General features: G+C 40.7%; 2 protein-coding genes across 3 annotated transcripts; one reads left to right on the top strand and one right to left on the bottom strand.

The window, feature by feature from the left end:
• Positions 1–62: 62 nt before the first annotated feature.
• On the bottom strand, positions 63–7,023 carry scamp4 (secretory carrier membrane protein 4). 2 transcript variants are annotated; one of them, XM_053430836.1, is made up of 7 exons: positions 6,890–7,023; positions 6,383–6,408; positions 5,797–5,925; positions 5,553–5,709; positions 3,271–3,372; positions 1,831–1,948; positions 63–1,680 (listed from the first exon to the last, which is right to left on the bottom strand). In XM_053430836.1, the coding sequence occupies exons 2-7, from the start codon at positions 6,387–6,389 to the stop codon at positions 1,492–1,494; spliced, it is 702 nt and encodes a 233-aa protein (XP_053286811.1). In that variant the 5' UTR covers positions 6,390–6,408; positions 6,890–7,023; the 3' UTR covers positions 63–1,491. The 2 variants fall into 2 exon arrangements, with proteins under 2 accessions (XP_053286811.1, XP_053286812.1); XM_053430837.1 differs by having other exon boundaries at positions 6,811–6,946.
• An 817-nt stretch (positions 7,024–7,840) lies between these two features.
• Positions 7,841–18,970, top strand: chaf1a (chromatin assembly factor 1, subunit A (p150)). The gene is made up of 16 exons (XM_053430828.1): positions 7,841–8,168; positions 9,642–9,689; positions 10,125–10,774; positions 11,004–11,066; positions 11,193–11,437; positions 11,572–11,653; positions 11,733–11,801; positions 12,304–12,521; positions 13,822–13,990; positions 14,270–14,350; positions 14,910–15,008; positions 15,141–15,387; positions 15,998–16,160; positions 16,387–16,705; positions 16,806–16,881; positions 18,091–18,970. Exons 1-16 carry the CDS (start codon positions 8,105–8,107, stop codon positions 18,201–18,203), a joined length of 2,706 nt encoding a protein of 901 aa, XP_053286803.1. The 5' UTR covers positions 7,841–8,104; the 3' UTR covers positions 18,204–18,970.
• The last annotated feature ends 1,168 nt before the right edge of the window (positions 18,971–20,138 follow it).

The following is a 20,138-nucleotide window of genomic DNA, read 5'->3' as shown; positions in this document are numbered from 1 at the left end:
GGCTTTTCATCAGATACTGAGTCATAAATATTCCGATATGTTCAACTATGACAGAGACCACATGAGTAAGAATATTTATTGAAATGCTGCAATATTTAAAGATTATTTTAACATCTGTAATAGTCTGTCGCTTATCAAAGAACAGAGAAAAACTAAATACTACATTTGGCAGTTGGCCATGAAGGACACTTTGTAACAAGAAAAGAAAAATAAGGTATGAGAAGAACACCGTGTCCTTCCAGTTGGTGCTCATGCTTCATTTAATATCTGATATAAATACAAAAAAAAAAAAAAAGTAATCTGTAAAATAACCTGCAATCAAAGACATCAGAGGTTTTAATCTGTATTCGGTATCATACAGTGACACATGCAAAATTCCACCTTACTGCAGTTCCATTTTTTTCTTTGAGTCAGTCTGTGTCGGGTTGTATTGGTTATATGATGTCAGTATATTTGAAATAGAAAAATCCTCTTTAGTTCCCCACCCCTGATAAACTGCATGCAAACAGTCACTGCAGTCACTAAAAACAAAAAATCAGTCTATCTGAGAGAAAAGTGGGTGGAACAGTGACAACAGCTGATAAGGTGTTTCACAGCAGGGCGCTGACCTCTAAAAGCAAACAGTGCCGATTTGGAAACATCGAAACTGGGAAATACTAAAGCAGAGAACAACACGTGTCCAGTAAGGGTGTGACTTCTTCCTCAGTATCAAAATCAAGGAGAGAGATAGGGTGCTATGGCACATCAGTTGCTCAGTGACCAATCACAAAGGAGGATTATGCACCAATCATTTTTTAAATCTTTCTACATGTTGCTTCACTGAAGCATGAATCCAGTTTTTTAAAAGCAATCGTTAAGGCGACAGTCATTTTATCACATGCAAAATGTGCACGTAATAGTAAGGCGCGTTTCAAGAAAGCTACAGCAGACATGCGTGAAGATATCAAACACAATGAATAAAAACTAAACTAGAGTCCTGCCCAAATACATAAACACAGAATAGTTCCTTCAGGTAAAATAAATCGCAGTTTTAAGACTTTCTATTGTTTCAAAATTGAAAAATAAACAACCCTTTTCTTCAGCTCACTGCCTAGCATGCAGCTGTCAACACACAAAACTCTCCTCACATAAATGTCCATAAGGCACGCGTCCTTCACATACTATCACAAAACTGTTTCTGAGTTTCCTGTGTTTGTAAGACATACAAATTCTTAAGCAATTTTCTTTTGAAATAAAATAAAATCTTTCTTGTTCATCTCAATAATCAGTGTGTAATCAAAGCTGAAATGTAAAGGTATATTCTGAAACGAAAGTGAAGAGCTTTAACAAGCTCTGATTTGATAAATCTCACAATCTCTTTCAAAAAATGTGAATGCATTAAATAGGCATTTTGTCATGTAAAGGTGAAATGATGTGTCACTTTTGAGTGCTTCCACAGGCACCACAGAAATGGCCAGCTATATGTCTCCATCTAGAGGCGGTGCTTGGCTATCACCAGTGACTGTTGTCAGGATAGTTTGGCACTGCTGCAGGGTACTGGGGCAAACTCGGGCCCTGGGCTGTCTGAGCCACAGCGTTGAACCCTGCTTCCCTCACTGGTGCATTTTTCCACAGGCCGGTGCTCCACTCTTCCTGAGCGCGCTCCAGACTCCCACCACCGCCGCGATACAGTCTGTGCACCTGCCACGGGAAAACAAAGGGAGAGTGAGAAAAGTTTGGGTAATGAGTGTTCATGTGTGTTTTCCAGTGTATGTGTGTCTTTATAAGCGCGAGGGGGCAAAGAACACAATCACAAGTGTGTGCATGTTTTCAGAGAATGTGTGTACTCACCCTAATGAGCACCAGTGCCATTAAAGCAGTCACCACAGTGAAGAGCAGAGTTGCGATAAGCATCACTATAGCGGAGCCCACATTTGTGCTGAAAAACATCACTGTGGCAATCCAGCCGCTATGATGGTTTGGTGACAGTGAGATGGAGTAGTACCGGTTAGTATACAGCAAAGTGAATTCAACACAAACATTATCCAAAATATTTAAGTGGCATTAAGAAGTGAGAAAACAGGCTGAGTGACAAACAGCAGATGATAAGTGTGACACTGAATTATCACCACACGTTGTCTCTTGAGTGAACCGTGATGTTATCACAAGCAATGCTCAGTTAGTGGCCTTGAATATTACTTGTAAATATAACTAATGTTTTAATTACAATAAATAAATAACAATTATCATTTGAAAGACATCTTTGTTCCACGTGGAACTTGACGCAATTTGCTCTAACATGCAACGCGGCAAAGAAGTTAAAGATAAAAACACAGATTTAAATAATTTAAAATGTAACTTCAGCAGTGTTTCCGACAGAGTTTAATCAATCTGTGGCGGTAGCGGGAATGCACCTGCACGCTGTTTGCTCTTACAGAGCGCGAGTGACAAGAACACAGGCTATAGAGAGAAAGAGAACATTCCACTTGTGGGTGAACGGTAACTGAAATGAAGCTGAAACATTGAGTTTTAACTGTCTGCGGGAGTGGTAAAATGTTATGTATGATAACGCAAGTGTGCAGGAGGGAGGGTTAAAGTTCAAACTTGTTTATTCCAAACAGGCAGACATGTGTAAGTTGTAGTATTACAGTCAAGGGAAGAGGGAAAAAAGCTCTGATTTTCAGAATAAAGTCATACTTGTAGCAGGGGAATATCAGAATGAGGAATGTGGGGCATCTTGTTAAGTTCAACTTCAGTATAGGTCTCAAAAATAATGAAATTCCTCATCTTTTGGCTCATCAGCACCACGTTATCATAAGCATCAGGAGAAAGTATTGCATAAGATACAGAGTTCTGAAAAAATAAGCACTAGACCTTTGAAAAATTGGCCTCTTTTGTCGTGGAGGAAATGTTTGTAAGTGATCGACTGCAAGGATGTGGTTGGTTACATCTGTGTGCTGTTCAAAGAGGTTTCGTAGTTTCTCAGGAAACAATGAGATTGGTTGTTGGAACAGGTGGAACTGCAGTGAACATGGATTCTCCTTGCTGCTCATTTTCTAAAATAGATTTATCTTTTTCTTGAAATAATGACTTTTTTCTCATTAAATTATGACTTTATTATTGTAATATTATGACTTTATTATACTATATTATATGATACTCTGTCCAATACTCAAGGCAGCTGGGAAATGTGCTTTCCATCATACAAATGTTCTCATGAAAGACTACCTCACGACTCTGGTAAAAAACTGGCATGCACACAGTCTTCAAAGCTGGTTTGATTCCACTCACCATGTCCCCCAGTTAGATATGCCTATAGTCTGGATGAGGGCCAAGACACACTGGAGAAAGAATATGAAGAAGAAGGCCATGAAGTTGAACGAGCTATCAGCCCTGCAAACAAAATAAAAAAAACAGAATTCAAAAAGACGATACGTTAGTAACTAATAATCCTAGAGTTCCCCTCAATCTTTTCAGACATGAAAGCATGAGGATGTCCGCAGAATTTGTTCCAGACTTTCTCAGGAGGTTTCCTCTCACACATGAACACAGCAGGAGATGCTTCGCTCCGACACAACATCACACGTAGAGATCACACGTTTATGTTTTACGCCACATTGACACCGGCCTCGGCTTTTCTCACCAAAGACTCTCTGGACATTCGTCAGTGTCTGCTATGTGTATGACATGTCTTTTGTCCTCCGGAAATATTAGGTTTCTTTCATTCTGGTGTCTGACACATGTCAAAAACAACACCAATGCCCCCACTCGCTTATGGTGAATCCTGCGGAGGATCTTCTGTGTTTTCGCATGGGCTCATTCAGTTTTTACTTGGGGACTGGCCGGAAAAGGTTTGCAGAAAGCCCAGAGGCTCTCACTCTAACGTTTTTGCTCTCACATACAGCCACACAGGGGGGGTCTAAACGCAAAAAAAAACTAAAAGAACACAGAACACCCAGACGAAGATGTCCGGAGAGTTTGTGGCAATGAGCGTCAACAAAATCACATGATTTAGCGGCGGAATTAATATGTTACTTCCTGCCTCTGTCTGCTGCACCCGGTGGCTCCACCTCTCAACTGAACAATGCGAAGGATTTGATGCTGTTGTGATCATGTCAGAGAACCTCCCGCTGCGTTGTGCATGTGTGAAAGGCAAACTGTCTGAAAACGGCTCACTTGATCAATGCTCTTTAATCTTAGGCAAACTAAATTCTAATTTTAGTCATTTGATATCAGATCTTGTGACCTGTGCAGACCACGTCATTATAATTGGTTAAATTTAACAGCACATCCAATGCAGTGTAGAAATGTGATCTCCTGCAATCTAAGTTCACCCATTAGTTTCCTCTGATTGACATTAACCAACATCAGATTTTTATTTTTACACTGTTGATGAAAACATAGGCTTCCAGTTTAACAGCTTTTTGAACTAATCAGGACAGAGGTTACGCAAACCCCACCCACCCTCTACTGCACTTTCATTTTCATTACTAACCAGTTGGATATATTTAACTGGATTTGTTACAAGTTGTAACCCATTCCCATGTGCTCTAGATCCAATTCAAGTCAACCTCATAAAATAACTCTGAGCCATCTTCTCAGTATCAGCAATGATTCACCCAGAGTGTCTGAAGAGGAGACATCTCCACATCCTGCTGATGTTGCAACCACAACTCTCTTGATCGACAGAACAGAATTCTCGGAAATTTAGATGTGATTTCATATACTGGCAATACTTCAATGTTTCTTCTTTACTATTTTAATATTTATCTTACGTTTATTGATTTATTTTTAATGATGCTTACTATTGTTACTATTCCATTTGTTGCAAAGACAGCAAATTTGTTTGTTGGGGGACTAATAAAAAAATTGTCTTGTCTACTAGTTTATTTTATTTTATCTTATTGAAGCTCTTAGTTCTTTGCCTCTAAAACAACCATAGGTACAGACCATAATTCTATTAATAGACTCTAGACTATATCAGACGAAACTCAGCTCTCCCCTTATTGTCAAAACTGTTAGAAAAGTTGGTTGCATGATAAATAACAGGCCATTTATACATTTACAATCTTCTTTACGAGTTTCACTTTCTTCTATTCTGTTCAGATCTAAATACTCAAAGCTTACAATAACTGCAATGATCAGTATATAACTATTATTAACTGCCATCAATCATGAATCATATTGGTCCTAAGAAGCTGTGTACAATAATAATACCATCTGCATCTTAATGTTCTGAATTCAAACATGGCGTTCAACAGGGATCATTACTTGGACCACTTTTGGCAATCACCGGATGTAGAACAACTTCCTATTACCCACAGGGTGTGGGTCAGTCTTCATTTCATTTTCCATAAACCTTGATAATGTGATTTCTATGGACCACACCGTTAAATATTGGCATTCAGGCAATATCTGTGCGTGTTTTTACATGTGAAGTCTTACTGCTGTGTGTCTGATGTAAGACTTTAACCTGCAAAGTGGACAGAGGCTTTTTGGGTAACGACCAAGTTAAATAAACTGAAGTTAAAGTCAAATTTCTTATTTGTGACATTCACCAGATGACGACTAACCTGAAGGCTTTGTAGAGTGGTCTGAACCAGCAGGTGTAACTACAGGGGCTGAAGAGGACGAGCCAGAGCAGGGAGAAGCCAAAGTTGATGGCACTTCCACCCCCGGCCCACCAGGCAATACACGCGATCACATTCATGCACAGCGTGCCTGAATACACTGCAGAGGTCAGAGGACATGAGATGTGCAGAAAGGTTAATGACGAACACAAAGTTAGAAAGTGAGAATGCATGTCGTAGTACTTACTCATCCAGAGCGTGTAGACTCTGCGCACCAGCTGCTGGTGGGGAGCGGGAATTTCCTCTTCAATGTTATGGTAGAAACATGGTTTTATTCTCAAAATCTGAGGCAGGGGAGGGAAGTTATTCACGCGCTCTGAAACAAAAGGGGAAGTGTCTTCATTATTTGTATGACTTTTACTAAATCTATTTTACATTGGAATATCGTACAGCATCTGTGTCAGAATCTGAATTTATTGCAAGGTAGATTTCACATATACAAGGAGATTGCTTAATTTTTGCGCAAGTTTAAATATAACAATGGGAAAAATTATAAAAACATAATTATCGCTAGAGAAGGGATTGTACAATACTTTTTAAACACAAGAAAAGGATTGTGAAATATGAGCGTTGAGATATTTAAATGTATGAATACACGGCAGGAGGAAGTTACACAGAGTAGCAAGTATGTGACTAGATAGATAGATAGATAAAAAGATAGACATACAGACAGACAGACAGACAGACAGTTAGATAGATAGATAGATAGATAGATAGATAGATAGATAGATAGATGGATAGATGGATAGATAGATATATTTGAAGTAACAAACCTCCCATTTTTGAATCCCAGCTATTCCTGTATGATAAAAATAAACAGAATAGACAGTTAACAGTCATACAGGCAAGAAAGCTTTAACCATTTTGAATTTCTTTGTACACATATAATACTAATTTTTACTTGTTTCTATTTGCTTCATGATCAAACGACATACAACTGACATGTCAATGGTTACCTCTAACTAGTTTCAGTAGAGACCAATTCATTTCACCATGTTTCTACAGTTTGGATAAACATTCTAACTTTGGTCAAACTATTAACTCATTGTAACAATAACACATGGAAGAGTCCATTTTCCCTTTTGACTACACCGGTGTGAAGTTAGCCTGTGTTAACTTTATGCGAGATGATGAGATAGTAGCTGGAGCTCAGCAGAGACGGGCTAACTGTTCTCTAACGTCCCCGCCTCATGTGACTGACCTGATCGCTGCTGACAAACCCGGGACACTCTCTTACGGGGGACCGCTCGTAACGCAGAAAGCACAGGAGCTACACTTACCGGAATAACGTTTATCTCTTTCCCGTTTCCGTCGACAACCGCAGGCTCCTGGAATCATTCAGACTAATGCGCTTTTCCAGCACACTGCGCGTGCGCGGCACCGCTGAGCTTGTAGTTCCCCAACTGTTTACATCCAGCGCGCCCGGCGGCTGCAAGAACTACAAGTCCCAGGGTTCAGGAGAGCGGCAAATGGGAGACGCGTGATGGCCCATCCTTGACATCCGTCCGCATGGATCCCACCCACACACAGTGTATCCCACCATGGAATGTAGTGTCCCATTCATGCTACCACGGTCTTTTAACATGTTAGAGCCGATCCTCTACATCGTGAAGCAGATAACCTGAACCCCTGTCGGCCATAGTCAGGAGAAGTGTTTGCTCCACGTCCATGTTTGACATCTTTCTCACAGATAGAAACCAAACGGACAGTGACAGTTTATGTGTTTACATATATAAAAGCAGTGTGAGTCTACATTTATTGCAGACTCACAGCCTATCCCTTATTAAACATTACATTCTGCCTTCATTCTGGCTCTATTAATTCATTTTACTGCATCTGTGTGAAGGATCCGTATTTTACTGTCCCACAACATGGCAACCCTGACTTCCCAAAGTCAAGAACATCCACCAATCACAGTGGCCGAAACATCTGACAGAGGGCGTGCCCTGAGAGGCAAATGTCGGGTTACATCACATTCTTTCCTTGATGGGGTGGATAGTATGTTTATAACAACAGATAACGGGTCCATTGGAAAACGTTAACTCACATGACCGATTCGATATGTTGTCAAATTCAACTATCGTACAAAATGTAAAGCTTTGATGTGGTTTCAAATTGCCCAAAGCGCTTCAACACACGGAACACCGAGCAAAGTGCAGCTCGGGTGTTTAAATCAAGCGCCTACTGCAGCGCGCAGTGAATTGGTGCTGACCAATCAGAGGAGGTTATGGAAGCAAGCGACACACTCCCGCCAATTCCGACTGAGCGCGAGGCAGACATCGGGGTAAACCGAGGGAGAGTGTGGGAGAGGAGGACGGCGTCTGCGTCATGTTTTCTGTGAAATAGATTAGAAATACACGTAGTTGAGGTGCCCGCGTAGCTGTTTGTTTAGCATCGGGGCTGTCCTCGAGTGTCTACGCAAACTGTTCCGTGGTTCTGAAGTTGTTTTCGCCGGTGGAATCGAAGCCGACTCGAGCCCCCGGTCAGTGTTTGGGATGTTGGCGGCGGAAAACCCATCTGTGGACGGACACTTGGCAGCATCGACACCCCGCAGAAGAGGTAACGATAATGCCACGTCTAGCGGGCGTGCAAATGCTCTTCAACTTTCCCAAAATGATTACTAGTGCACTGTGCGGGGCTGCAGTTCCGTGTTTTTTCTATAAGTCGAGCCCAGAGTGATGACAAAGTTCCCATTAATATAAAAAAACTCCGCCATTAAAGGCTCGGTAAAGCAAGGCCAAAAACCTAATTTCCTCCGACGACACCAGTCAACGCTTGCTGTTGTCACTGCTACGTGACAAGTGTTAACTGATTTAATGTGTAACTCTGCCGCTAAGCTTTCACACTTTAAAACTAGCCTTGCACAGCTAGCATGCCACCGGTCAGGGGTTAGTTTTTGATATAAACCTCCGAATAAACATCACAGGTAAAACTTGACGTATTTAGAGATATAACGTTAGAGTCTCGATTCAGAGAAAGGTTAGGGGGAGATCATATCGATTGGGAAACAGACTTCGATACAACACCGGTATTGCTAATTGCTACTCGAAGATTAAACGTCACTTAAAAATAACAGTCATGGTTAAGAAATTTGTGATTCAAAATACACACAAATACACATGTGTTTCCAGGCATGCCTATGTTGTATTGTAGTTAAAAGTGTGTAGGCCGGTTTGCTCTGCAGCTAGCTCGTAGCTCCGGCCAAGAGTTCTTGGCACAGATGCTAGTTTTGTTAGGTTAGCACACAGGCTACCAAGGCTAGCGCCTTGTGAGGTGGTTCACGTTAGCACCAAACATGAAAGTGTCATAGGTGAGCCCCTCCACAGCTCAGGTTTGGTCGTAGCTCGTTCACACATCCACATTCTCAGTGGTCGTGGCACACAACGTTAGAACACTTCATTGTGGTTATAAGAGGGTTTCTGGAGGTTCAGATTGCAGCCGGGCGGATCTCCTTTTCCCCGGCAGCACTAAGGTGCGTGCCCTGCGGACCAGACCGGGCCTACTGCCCCGGTTGGCGGGAGAGCAAACCAAACACAACCATTACATTCATTGTCACAATGTTACCAAACACGTCGACGATGGACAATGTTCTGGCATTCATTAAAACACCATAAATAACTGCACTTTAACAAAGCTGCACATTAAACAAACGTGATGAGGACGTTAAGACGCACTGCAGTAGCTGCACCGGCGTATGGTCACGACAGCAGTACAGTAAACAAAAGGGAAATGATGGGAGTCAATGTGTCAAATGGCCGTTCTACATCAAGGTTACTGTTATTTCTGATATATGTATGCTCACGAGTTATCTTTGAAAGCTTTGTTTGGAGTGGTGGTCGTTGTTTTCATTGACAGCACTGTCTTCAAGAAGATTCATGTGCCATTTTTTTGTCCGAACTCTCATTTTATGATTTTCTTTGACCAGTATCCACGCAGCTTCATTATGTCTGTTATCTGTCTCTAAACAGTGTGAAGTGAAGTTTTGACATGATGTATGCTTTTCTGACGTGCCACTGTTTTTGTTCTTCTCAGGCATGGATCGTAAGCCAAGCAAAAATGCCAACAAGAAATTTGTACAAGGTAAAAAACCAAAGTTCAATTTTCATGAGTTAAGACACAATAGAAAGATAAGTCAGAGTTAGACCTCAGATATTGTTGATCTGGCATTGAGGGTTCATAACTTTAACACTATCAAATCTGATTATACCTTACATTAAAGTGACCTTGATTGTTGCAGCTTTATATATTTGTACTATGCTGATTGATTTTATAATTACCTTATAGCACAAGCTCATAAAAGTGCAACTATTAGCCCTGCTACTTCAGAAAAGATCTTCACAAGGTGTAGCTCGGTCATGATTTTAGTTATGTCTGTAATATTGTGTAATGTTTAAATATAACCGTTTTAAGCCTCCCTGACAGCATTTTAATGAACAACTTTGAATTGACCTCATCATCTGTTTTACATTATATACAACACAAGTGTGGTGGTGACTATTTTTCTTCTGCCCGCAGCTCGTCTCCCATTCAAGCGCCTGAACTCTGAACCCAAAGAGAACCACCAACATAAACGCCCCTGTGCACATGCCTACCCCGAGCCTTCAGACAGAGAAAATGAGAATGAGTCCTCCCCTCTCCCCAGACAACCCTTGGTTAATGGCCGCGGCCCCCTCGATGGCTTCTTGAGCCAAAGGTGCCCCACGGCCTCTAACAAGAACACGGTTGTAGATCTGACTGAGGACAAAGACTTGTCTCCTGTAAAACGCCTTATTTCCCCTGCCCCTCCTTCTCCCTGCCCCCCGACAAAAGACAAGCAACACAGCAAAGACAAAACTGCCTCTTCGGAGAAATCCAGCAACCTTAATCAAACTCAGACACACACTGTAGACTGTGCAGTTGTCCATAGTGATGATGATGATGAAGAAGAGAAGGAGGAGGAGGAGGCGGCGGATGATGATGATGAAGATGATGGAAATCAAACATCTATTTCTCAGCTTGACATAACACAGGATTCTGACAGTGAACCAGAGGAGCCGAATGAGTCAGAAAATGTTTCCAGTTTGGGAAATAAGTCCGTACAGTCAGCCTCATCAGTGAGCTCCATGTCTGAAAGTTCTCCAGAGAAGTCCAAGAGTGATGACCCTACACCCACTACAACACCTACAGTATGCACATCTCTCTGCTTTCTGTGTAATCCCACTGAGGGCTGTGTAAGATTAGCCGTAATAAATGTTAATTGTTAAATACATGTATTTGTCCAAATAAACTGTTTATTTGGACAAATATGTCTGCTGATAATAGCATTTTTTAAGATGTTTCAAGCACAGTCAAATTTATTTTACAAAAATTGTCAGACTGGTTATCAGATTTGTCCCCCCCCCCCCCTTCTCATAGGAGCCAAAGACGACCCCCAAGATACCAGACGATCAGAAGAAGCTCAGAAGAAGCTCGTTGAAGGTTACAGTTCTATTTGTCTTTTTTTTTTAAACATTGATTGAAACACAATGACTTGTTACAGGTTGTATTTGCCATTCGTTCCAATATTTATTTAGTGTGAACAATTTTCTGCATTGTGCGATGCAGGGTTTACAAGAACAAGAGGAGAGGCTTCGTTTGCGTCAGGAGAAGGAATGCCAAAAGGAAGAGGCCAAAGCTGCAAAAGAGAAAAAGAAAGAAGAGGCTCGCAAACTGAAGGAGGAGCGAGAAAGGGAAAAACGCGAGAAAAAGGAAAAAGATGAGCGAGAGAAGCGAGAGAAAAAAGAGAAGGAAGAAAAGGAAAAAGCAGACAAGTTAAAAGCAAAAGAGGAGCTAAGGAAATCCAAGCTAGAGTGAGTAACGAAAAGTTCCTGTTACTCTAAAGTCTAGAGTTTTTTTGGCATCAGATCATTTTTGGCTCCATAAGTCTGCAGGATAAAAGTGTTTTAGTACAGAACATTTTTTGTTGTGCTTAAATTTTCCCTAGAGCCAAGCTCGAAGAAAAACGGAAGAGAGAAGAGGACAAGCGAGTGAAGGACGAAGAGAAACGGTTGAAGGAAGAGAAAGATGTAAGTTTAAACAGAAATGTTGCCTGAGCTTGGTGGAGTTTACCGACTTTTTTTTATATGTACATGTTTCTGTTTACAGCGCATGAAAGCGGAGAAAGCAGAAATTACACGTTTTCTGCAGATAGCCAAGATCCAACAAGCTCCCAAGGTCAGTAGATCTCATATGTGAGATTGGTTTCACTTGAACTTTTCTTGGATTAGGTCAACATCGTTCATGTTGTTGCCCCTGCTGTGATAGGTTGTCTCCCAGTCTTACTGATGGCCAGTCCGACCATAACAGACTGGTCCATTGTCAATGTGTTAATGAGAGAGAGAGCAGGGACAGGAGGGGCTGAGCCAATCAATGTGACTGCCAACAGCTTCAGTTAAATAATAATTTACTCTTATTGTTAAAGGTAAAACAAGAAATATAAAATCAATATATATAAGTGTTGATAATTTAGTAGGCAGCCACAAATATATCGATGTATGGGAATAATAAAGAAGTTTCTTTGTATGTTCAATATGAAACTAGTGACACAAAACTGACTGATGGGTCGTATCAATCTAATAATGGGAAATTGCTCTAAACTTATGTAGCAATAAGTCAAATTGCATTTATAACTTCAAATATCTAATCTACAACTTGTTTTGTCCCTATGTTGTTTCAGACTCTTGCAGCCGCATGTGGAAAGTTTGCTCCTTTTGAGATAAAAGGACACATGTCTCTGGCACCGCTGTGTCGGGTTCAGTGTGCGGACTCTGTTTTGGAGGATCTTGACCGGTGTTTGTTGAATCCAAGTAATAACCTAAATGGATTGAAAGACTGGATTGGACAAAAGCCCCGTCAGTCAGGACCCACCAAACGCAGGCGGACAGACGCACTCTGGTGAGACTTCTTTTACCATCAATTAATACAATCTGTCATGAATTTAGATAAGACATGGTCGATAGAGCTCATCCTGTCCATCTTTGACAGACAACACTAACCGCAAATGATAATGACAGCAGCACCGCACTGAACCTATCATGTGGCTGGAATAGAGTTATAGCCACATCAGGTTAGGTTGACGCACAGCACAGAGTGTAGGAGGAGCAGCCCCACACGTGCTAACGGTTGGGTTCCTGCAAAGAGGCTGACGACTGCATCGATGCAGTGATTAAACTTAATCGATTCATGTTTTCTGCCTTGTTTGATGTTTTAGCAGGTTTCAGGTTTCTTTTAGTTTTTCAGGACAGCAGGGTTAAAGTGACCAGAACGATGGAGCTCCGGCATCTTCGATTAATATCTAAATAAATGTGATTATCAGTTCTATGCTGGAGTAATTTGAAAAAACATCAGAGGAGCAGAGTTAATTGTTTTCCTGCATAAAGCAATGCGCCCCAGTGCAATGGTGCTAAGAAAAAAATTATCGTGACACGATTTGAAGAAATGTTATCGTCCCGCCCTAGCTGCACCTAAGAAAAAAACACTGATTTAAAGCCTTTAGTATCAAGGCGGCCCTGCTTATTCCCCCTTGGCAGTGCCACTGCACTGATGTGCCTTATTCCGCTCTGGTCAACAAGTGACTCTGCTCTTTTCTATCACTCACACGTAATAATGATCTTTATAAAAACTCAGGACGATGGAACCTTTAATTTGCGTCTGTCTGGATCCTGGAGCAGTGGTGTTTTATTTAGAGGTGGGACATTACTAAAGGTAGCTCCAAACCTGAATAGATTATTTTCTGTCATTACATCGATGGAGAGTCGTCTGCCTTGCGATTCATACAAGAATCAAGACATTTCAAACTTGTACAGCCAACGTTAGAACTTTTCTGCATATTGTTAATATATCAGTGTGATATTGGTCAAAAGTGACAGTGTTGATTATTTCATACATTTAGAGCTTAATAAAAAATAATATTGTCAGATTGCTTGTTTCATCTAACCAACAGTTTACTGTCATGACAGACTACTTTCAAATTCTTACAGCCGAGAAGCTAATACAGGCGGTGTGCATCATGATTCACAAATTGGCATAGTAACCACAACCATGAGAATATGCTGTGATTGTTACTGATTTCATTTGTATTCTTGATAAAGATGCACCAGGCTTGACTCAACTGTGAGGAGAAAAAAACTGGAGGAATTTGAACTGTTTGATAACTGGTAGACATTGTCTCACCCCATGTGTATTATTTCCTCAGTGAGTCTATAACATTGGATGGCCCTAAACCAGAAGGAGTTCCGGACCGCAAACGTTACGGACCCATGAAGCTTTTGCGGTTTCACGAGAATTACCGTCCAGCGTACTGGGGCACCTGGAGTAAAAAGAGTACACAAATCAAACCTCGCTGCCCCCTCACACAGGACAAGGTAAAACTATTTTTAAAAGGCCTGTCTCTTTTTATTCAGTATAGTCAACACCTCATAAGTAAAGTTCACTGTGGTTCAAAGCATTTACGTCTTGTTAAATTGCAGATTGAATTGATTACACTTGCAGATGTTTAAATGTAACACAGCGGTCTCAATCAACTGAGAACCCAGATTACATTCGCATGCTTTTTGATGACTTATATGAATTTATCTCTGATTTGATAATATAAATTATATTCATTTAGCTTTGGTGCTAACAGCTGTGTTCTGACACCACAGGATTTGTTGGACTATGAGGTGGACAGTGATGAAGAGTGGGAGGAAGAGGAGCCAGGAGAGTCTTTGTCACATAGTGAAGGGGTAAGTTTCATTGCTCATTTCTTTTATCTTAATAAGTTTTCTATGGATGATGCTTCTATAGTGGGGGATCGCAGCAGCAGGTTTCATACAACAGCTTGTAGAGCAGTGACAATTTCTATAGAATTCACAGATAATCTTTCCATAAAAATCATAACATATGGCTTTCTTTAAAGGATAGTGGTTGGGTTGCTGAAAAGTTGGCTATTCAGCAGCTGACTCAAAATTCTTGACGTAATGAAACAGAATAATTTGAATTTTCAAAGAAGCAACCACTTTCTGCCTACAGAAAAACATACACTATTGAAATCTCACTGATATGATTTTCCTTTTAATCATCTTTGTCTTCAAGGAATTCTTTAAAATTTTAGTTTACAATTTAGATTTTTTTTTTTTCATATCTGTTTCAGGATTGAAATAGTGCCTTGACTCTGATTGTTAAATATTGTTCTGAATGTATTTACTGTGTGAAGCGACAAATTAGTCTTATTATTGATTTTGTTTTCACATCAAGCAGATGGGTGCACTTTATAAAAAACTTTGAATTCTTGATCGTTTTCAGGAAGATGAGGAGGAAGGAGGTGAAGATGATGATGATAACGATGGCTTCTTCGTTCCTCATGGCTACCTTTCCGATGATGAGGTGGCGGTGGAAGAGGAGGTAGGGCGTGACATTTGTTTTATAAAGTTGAATATTTCACCCCTTAATCTGACATATGGGTATTAAGATGTTTGTGTTTTCAAAATTCTTCCTGTTTGCACCTTCTAACAAATTAATTTATTCTCCCTGAAGAGTGGCGACCAGGAGAACCAGAAACAGCGGCAGAGACTAAAAGCAAGGGAATGGGACGAGCTAATGTCCACCAAGAAGAAGATGAAGGTGCTGGAGCCGGTGGTGAGGGGCTGCGTGTGGGAGGGAGAAGGACCTGGTCTGGAGCTTCTCCAGCCTTATGCTGTGTGTCTGGTTGAGCCTTTACCCAAAGCAGACACCAGCCTGAGCGCAGAGGAGCTGTCGCAGAAGTGTCAGAGAGAAGCGCAATGTAAGTGTCACTATTGTCTATTGAATCCATTAATTCGTTTTAACAAGGTTTTGTTTGCTATTGCAGGACCGGAAGAGTCCTGGCATTTATCACTGTATATAGCCATACTTTTATTTGAGGAAATATAGCAGTCATACCAAAAACCTCACATTACAGCTCTGCTGCAGACACACAGCAGAAATGCACTGAAACAATTTGGATTGGGTAATGGCCAGAAAACCTCAACACTGTTAAAGTATTTTTTGCCAGAAATTCTATATATGATGGTGCTACACTGAAGTATGGTGGCACAATATTATTGTTCTGTTTCCTTTGTCATCAGCTGCTAGAAATATAATCAGAGACTGTTAGGGGCTTGCTTGTGTGTGTGTGTGTGTGCTTGTTTTGTTTTACTTACTTGTCTCTACTTCCTTAATTATAATATTTGTTATTCAATAATTAGTCACTCTGGTAAGCATAATAATGTTAAGCAAGTTTTTCTTAAATGTATCTTTCAGATAAGCTTAAATGATCCAGTTTGAACTAAATTAATCTTAAAATGTATTTTTGTTCTCGATTTAAAAGTTGATTTAGCAATTTTCTAAAAACGGGCTTCTTTTTTGTCTCACAGTGCTCGCTCAGCTGTTGCCTCTTCTGCATGGCAACGTCAACAGCAGCAAAGTGATCATCACAGAATATCAGGAGTTTTGTCGTCGGCAGACTTCATCCTCTTCATCATCATCCCCACCTAAACCGTCCAGCCCCCAGAGCTCAACAGAAAACATCCCCACCAGGTGAGTTTAAGACTGAGTATGTGGCATAAAATACATGAAACTACATGTAAATATCATATGAATACCCCTCTTTTACTAATTTAAACAAATCTCCTAAAACATCCCTGTCAAAAGAAGTGTAATTGTAAAGCATAGAGATGGGTTTGCTGTTCCAATAAGTTGTTACTCAGTACTCTTTGTTTTTTTTTCAGTATTAAATAATCCGTTTTTTCCCCTCTCGCTGCAGAATACACGTGAAGCGGCTCATCAAGGGCAATGCTGTTTACGAGAAGCGTTCAACCTACAGGCGCTGCTGCTGGTACGTGCACACAGAGGTCCTGTCCCGTTTGGGCCAGGAGGCTCTTCCACTGCCCTGCCAGTGGACCTACCTCACCGCAGGGGCCCGAGAAGAGTCCCGCGATGAACCCCAGGCTGCCACGGGCTCTCAGGGAAACTCTCCTACTACACCTCAGACCTCCTCCACCACATCTTCATCCAACAAGAGGAAGAGCACAGGGAGCATGTCAATCACCAAGTTCATGAAGAGATGCACTGATCCCGAGCAGGTAGGGTAACTTATTAGTTACCTCTTACAATACATTTTTAAACAGCAAATGTGATTTTCTCAAGTTTAATACCATCTCGTGGTGTCACTTCTCTGTCCAGACGGAAGCAGACGGTTTTCAGGCTGACACTGAGGAGGATGATGAGGAAGACTGTGTCATTATCGCCACACAGACTGGTGAGTTACATAAGAAGAATAAACAATAAGCTTCTACAACTGCCTTTACAGTTTTTCTTATTGCTTCTGCAAAGGAGGTTATGTTTTCTCAGTGTTTACTTATTTGTTAGCAGGATTACGCGAAAACTACCATACTGATTTTCATGACATTTTGTGTAGGGGTGAGGCATGATTCAAGGAAGAACCCATGATTAATTGGCAGTTTAGGGGATTTTTTTCAACATACAAATGTTCTTTCTGACTGTTCAATTGGTAATCGTCTCTGAAGAACTGAGGCAGAGTTGATCCAACTCCAGATCAGAAGTGTTTTCAAAATAGGAGAAAAGGAAATATGAGGCCATAGAGCTCAACAGCTTCATCCCATTCATTTTTGGAAGAGATTATGATTATCAGCCATAATATTGTCAAAATCCAAGTGGGATTCACCACAAGGTACAAGAGCCACAAATCCTTATGGATAGCACATTTGATTTGCAATATCAAGGAAAAGGGCTGCACTACCCACAATCCTCAGGTGTAATAGAGACGGCTCTAATTGGTGGAGCTCGAGGTTACCATGGAAAGGTTAACCACAGCTGTGAGTCACGTTGGCTACAATCAGATGGTTCAGCTTTGCAGTGTTGTTTACCACTGAGCAACCCCGATTACCTATTATGACAGTCGTGGAACAAAGCACTGTACCATGTTGCTGACAACACTAACGTTACACATGCTACACTATATGAAACCCTATATACATCTATACAAGACACAAACTACAATATATTGCGAACATATATTTAATACACGGTTACATTCAGGTCTTTGACTTTATATTAGATGTGTGGTTCCTTCATTCTTAAAATAATTATATACACTGTGTATAAAAAACAGTGTATATATATATATATATATTCCTTATACTTTTTTCTGTTTTCCAATTTCTTTTTGTTGCAATAAAATGTTCCACGGCCATTATTCATCTCCTATCCTAACTGGTCTGCCTGGTTTCAGGCTATAAACAAATTTGAGGATTTTCTGAAATATCAATTGAGAAAATAAATGGGAAATCTACTTCCTGAACCAGAGCCCTTCTATCAGTGGGCGGTTACTGTTGACCTCTTAGTACCCAAACTAAAGGAGTTTACTCTTAATAGAAACCCTTCTCAAAATTGATTTCCTGCATTTTTTGATGATGTTAATAAAACCTCTTAAAATGTTACTCTCCAGGCCCAAACAGAGAGAAATCCTCCAGTGATGGTGACGTCCTAATGGAAGTCACCCCCTCCGACGCAGCTGCTCTCCCTCTGGCCAGCGCCGCTCCTGCACTCGCCACTGCCTGAGAACCGGATGCAGTCTCCCCCAACCAAGCTATTCCCGTTTCCTCACAAATTTCTCCTTCCCGCCTCTGAACTCTGTGGTGCTTCATGTTCGTGCAACATGAATCACCACACCCTGGTACAGGCAACTCGCAGCAGGCAGCATCTGCTCAGTATCGTGAGTTCCCTCTCACCTAATAATTATTTTTAAAGAGTCAGGAGCCATCTTGCCGTTAAAACATAATTGTGCCTAGAATCAGTGTCTGACTTGACTTTTGAGGGCAGATTTTTCCAGTAACCATTGGTCTGATTTGTTTGCAGTAAAGTTTCAATTGGGCATGTTTGGCGTGGGCCTCTTTAAAGGGGAAGGTGGCGTCTTCCTGGCACTGCTTTAGCTACAGCAGATTGGGTTGAACAGAGGGAGGAAGAGCAGAATGGAAATACCTAATTTCTCGAAGAAGCACCCAAGATGTTAAGAACAGCATTATTTACATTTTTGACATGTTGAATTAAAGACATGGAATTTTTTACGCTCTAAATGTATATAGTTAACCAGAAATTAGTTGGGAAATGAGAGGTTGAAAGTCTATCAGAATTTTCCCCTTTTGGTTTCAGTGGGTGCATTTATTCTGCAATTTCTGATTCTGACAACTCACTGGTGTAGTTGCTAGAGCTGTACTTGTACAATTAGGTCCAGTGTCACGTGTTTTATAAATATGTATTTTCTGTATTTTCAAGAGTACTTGAACAGGATAAATTCATTAAACATGAATAAAAGTACTGCACTTTTATATCTCCTTCATTCCTTGCAGCTTCATCTGGGTAACTTTGCTTGTGTGATGCCATCACTATTTCAGCACGCTAATATTTCAGTTAAAAAAAACAGTTTTTTAGTGCAGGAAACTGATCGTCAGTGATGAGACAATAACAGTGGATGTAATTTGTTTTTTTTTGGGGGGGGGGGTTCTGTCACATATATTCAACCCTTCAAACAATATTTTGTTGATGGATCTAAAGGGGAATTCAGTTCGCGTACACCAGTCTTCATCCTAACATGTCTCTGCTGTTAGCACGGTCCCCTATGCTGACATCCGCGTGCAGCCCATAATTTGTGACTGCGCTGACTATACACATCGGCTGTGCATGCTCCCCAGGAATGTTGGATCATGTACGCATGATGGAACACCAGACTGACGCCGACCCTCATTTTAGTATGAATTTAACACAACTCTCAGCGGACATGGAACGTGTAAAGTGAGGTCAACCCCTTAGCTAGCAGTTAGAGCTTGAATCTGTATGAATAGGTAAATGATATACTGTTTTGGTAATTTCCTCTGGAGTTTCCTGGACACATTTCCACATGTTCAGTTGACTTTCTGTGCACCGAGACTCCGGCTAAGTTAGCAGCTGACTGAAATTTAGTGAATATTTTACCAACCAACATTTATCCTGCTGATATCTTTAGTACCAGACTGTCTCTACAGGAAAAATCGACGAGAATTAATCAGAAGTAAAAGCTACAATTATTCTATCGTCCTTTTTAAACTTTTCAACTGCTCATATCCTTTTACAAATTTTGATTGGATTGATGCCTGGAATATGATTGGACAAGGAGATTCATGGTTTGCCTTCAAACGGTTGTCCTCCAGTCTACTGCGACATGAGAAGCATTTACAAGTGAAGCTGCTTCCACCTTATTTCATGCTGAAAATAGTTTCTGCTGATGTGTTGTTACAACAAACTGCATTAAATGTGGGTTAGGCCATATCATGGTTTTATTCAATAAGCCATGTTGAATAAATATGGCTCGCTTTACACCATGTCTAGTCATGTAAGTTATGCAATTAGAATTAAATGCTCATGTTCTTATTAACGTGAATTACATGGATAATTAGAGAAAGAAATGGGATGAAAACCTTCAGGAAGCTGTGTATTAAACTGATTCTGTGATCCGATTTG

Source organism: Pleuronectes platessa, chromosome 9 (genome assembly GCF_947347685.1).
Source record: "Pleuronectes platessa chromosome 9, fPlePla1.1, whole genome shotgun sequence".
NCBI classification, from domain to species: Eukaryota; Metazoa; Chordata; class Actinopteri; order Pleuronectiformes; family Pleuronectidae; genus Pleuronectes; species Pleuronectes platessa.
Note: the sequence above shows the minus strand (reverse complement) of the source record. Positions and strands in the feature narration are given on the sequence as shown.

Excerpts from the sequence above, each read along its gene's own strand:
- chaf1a (XM_053430828.1), top strand. The coding sequence starts at position 8,105 with ATGTTGGCGGCGGAAAACCCATCTGTGGACGGACACTTGGCAGCATCG. Across the intron at positions 16,161-16,386 it reads ACAGAAAACATCCCCACCAG|AATACACGTGAAGCGGCTCA; the intron begins GTGAGTTTAAGA and ends CTCTCGCTGCAG. Across the intron at positions 16,706-16,805 it reads GATGCACTGATCCCGAGCAG|ACGGAAGCAGACGGTTTTCA; the intron begins GTAGGGTAACTT and ends TTCTCTGTCCAG.
- scamp4 (XM_053430836.1), bottom strand. Across the intron at positions 1,949-3,270 it reads ATATCTAACTGGGGGACATG|CGGCTGGATTGCCACAGTGA; the intron begins GTGAGTGGAATC and ends AAACCATCATAG. Across the intron at positions 1,681-1,830 it reads TGGCACTGGTGCTCATTAGG|GTGCACAGACTGTATCGCGG; the intron begins GTGAGTACACAC and ends TTCCCGTGGCAG.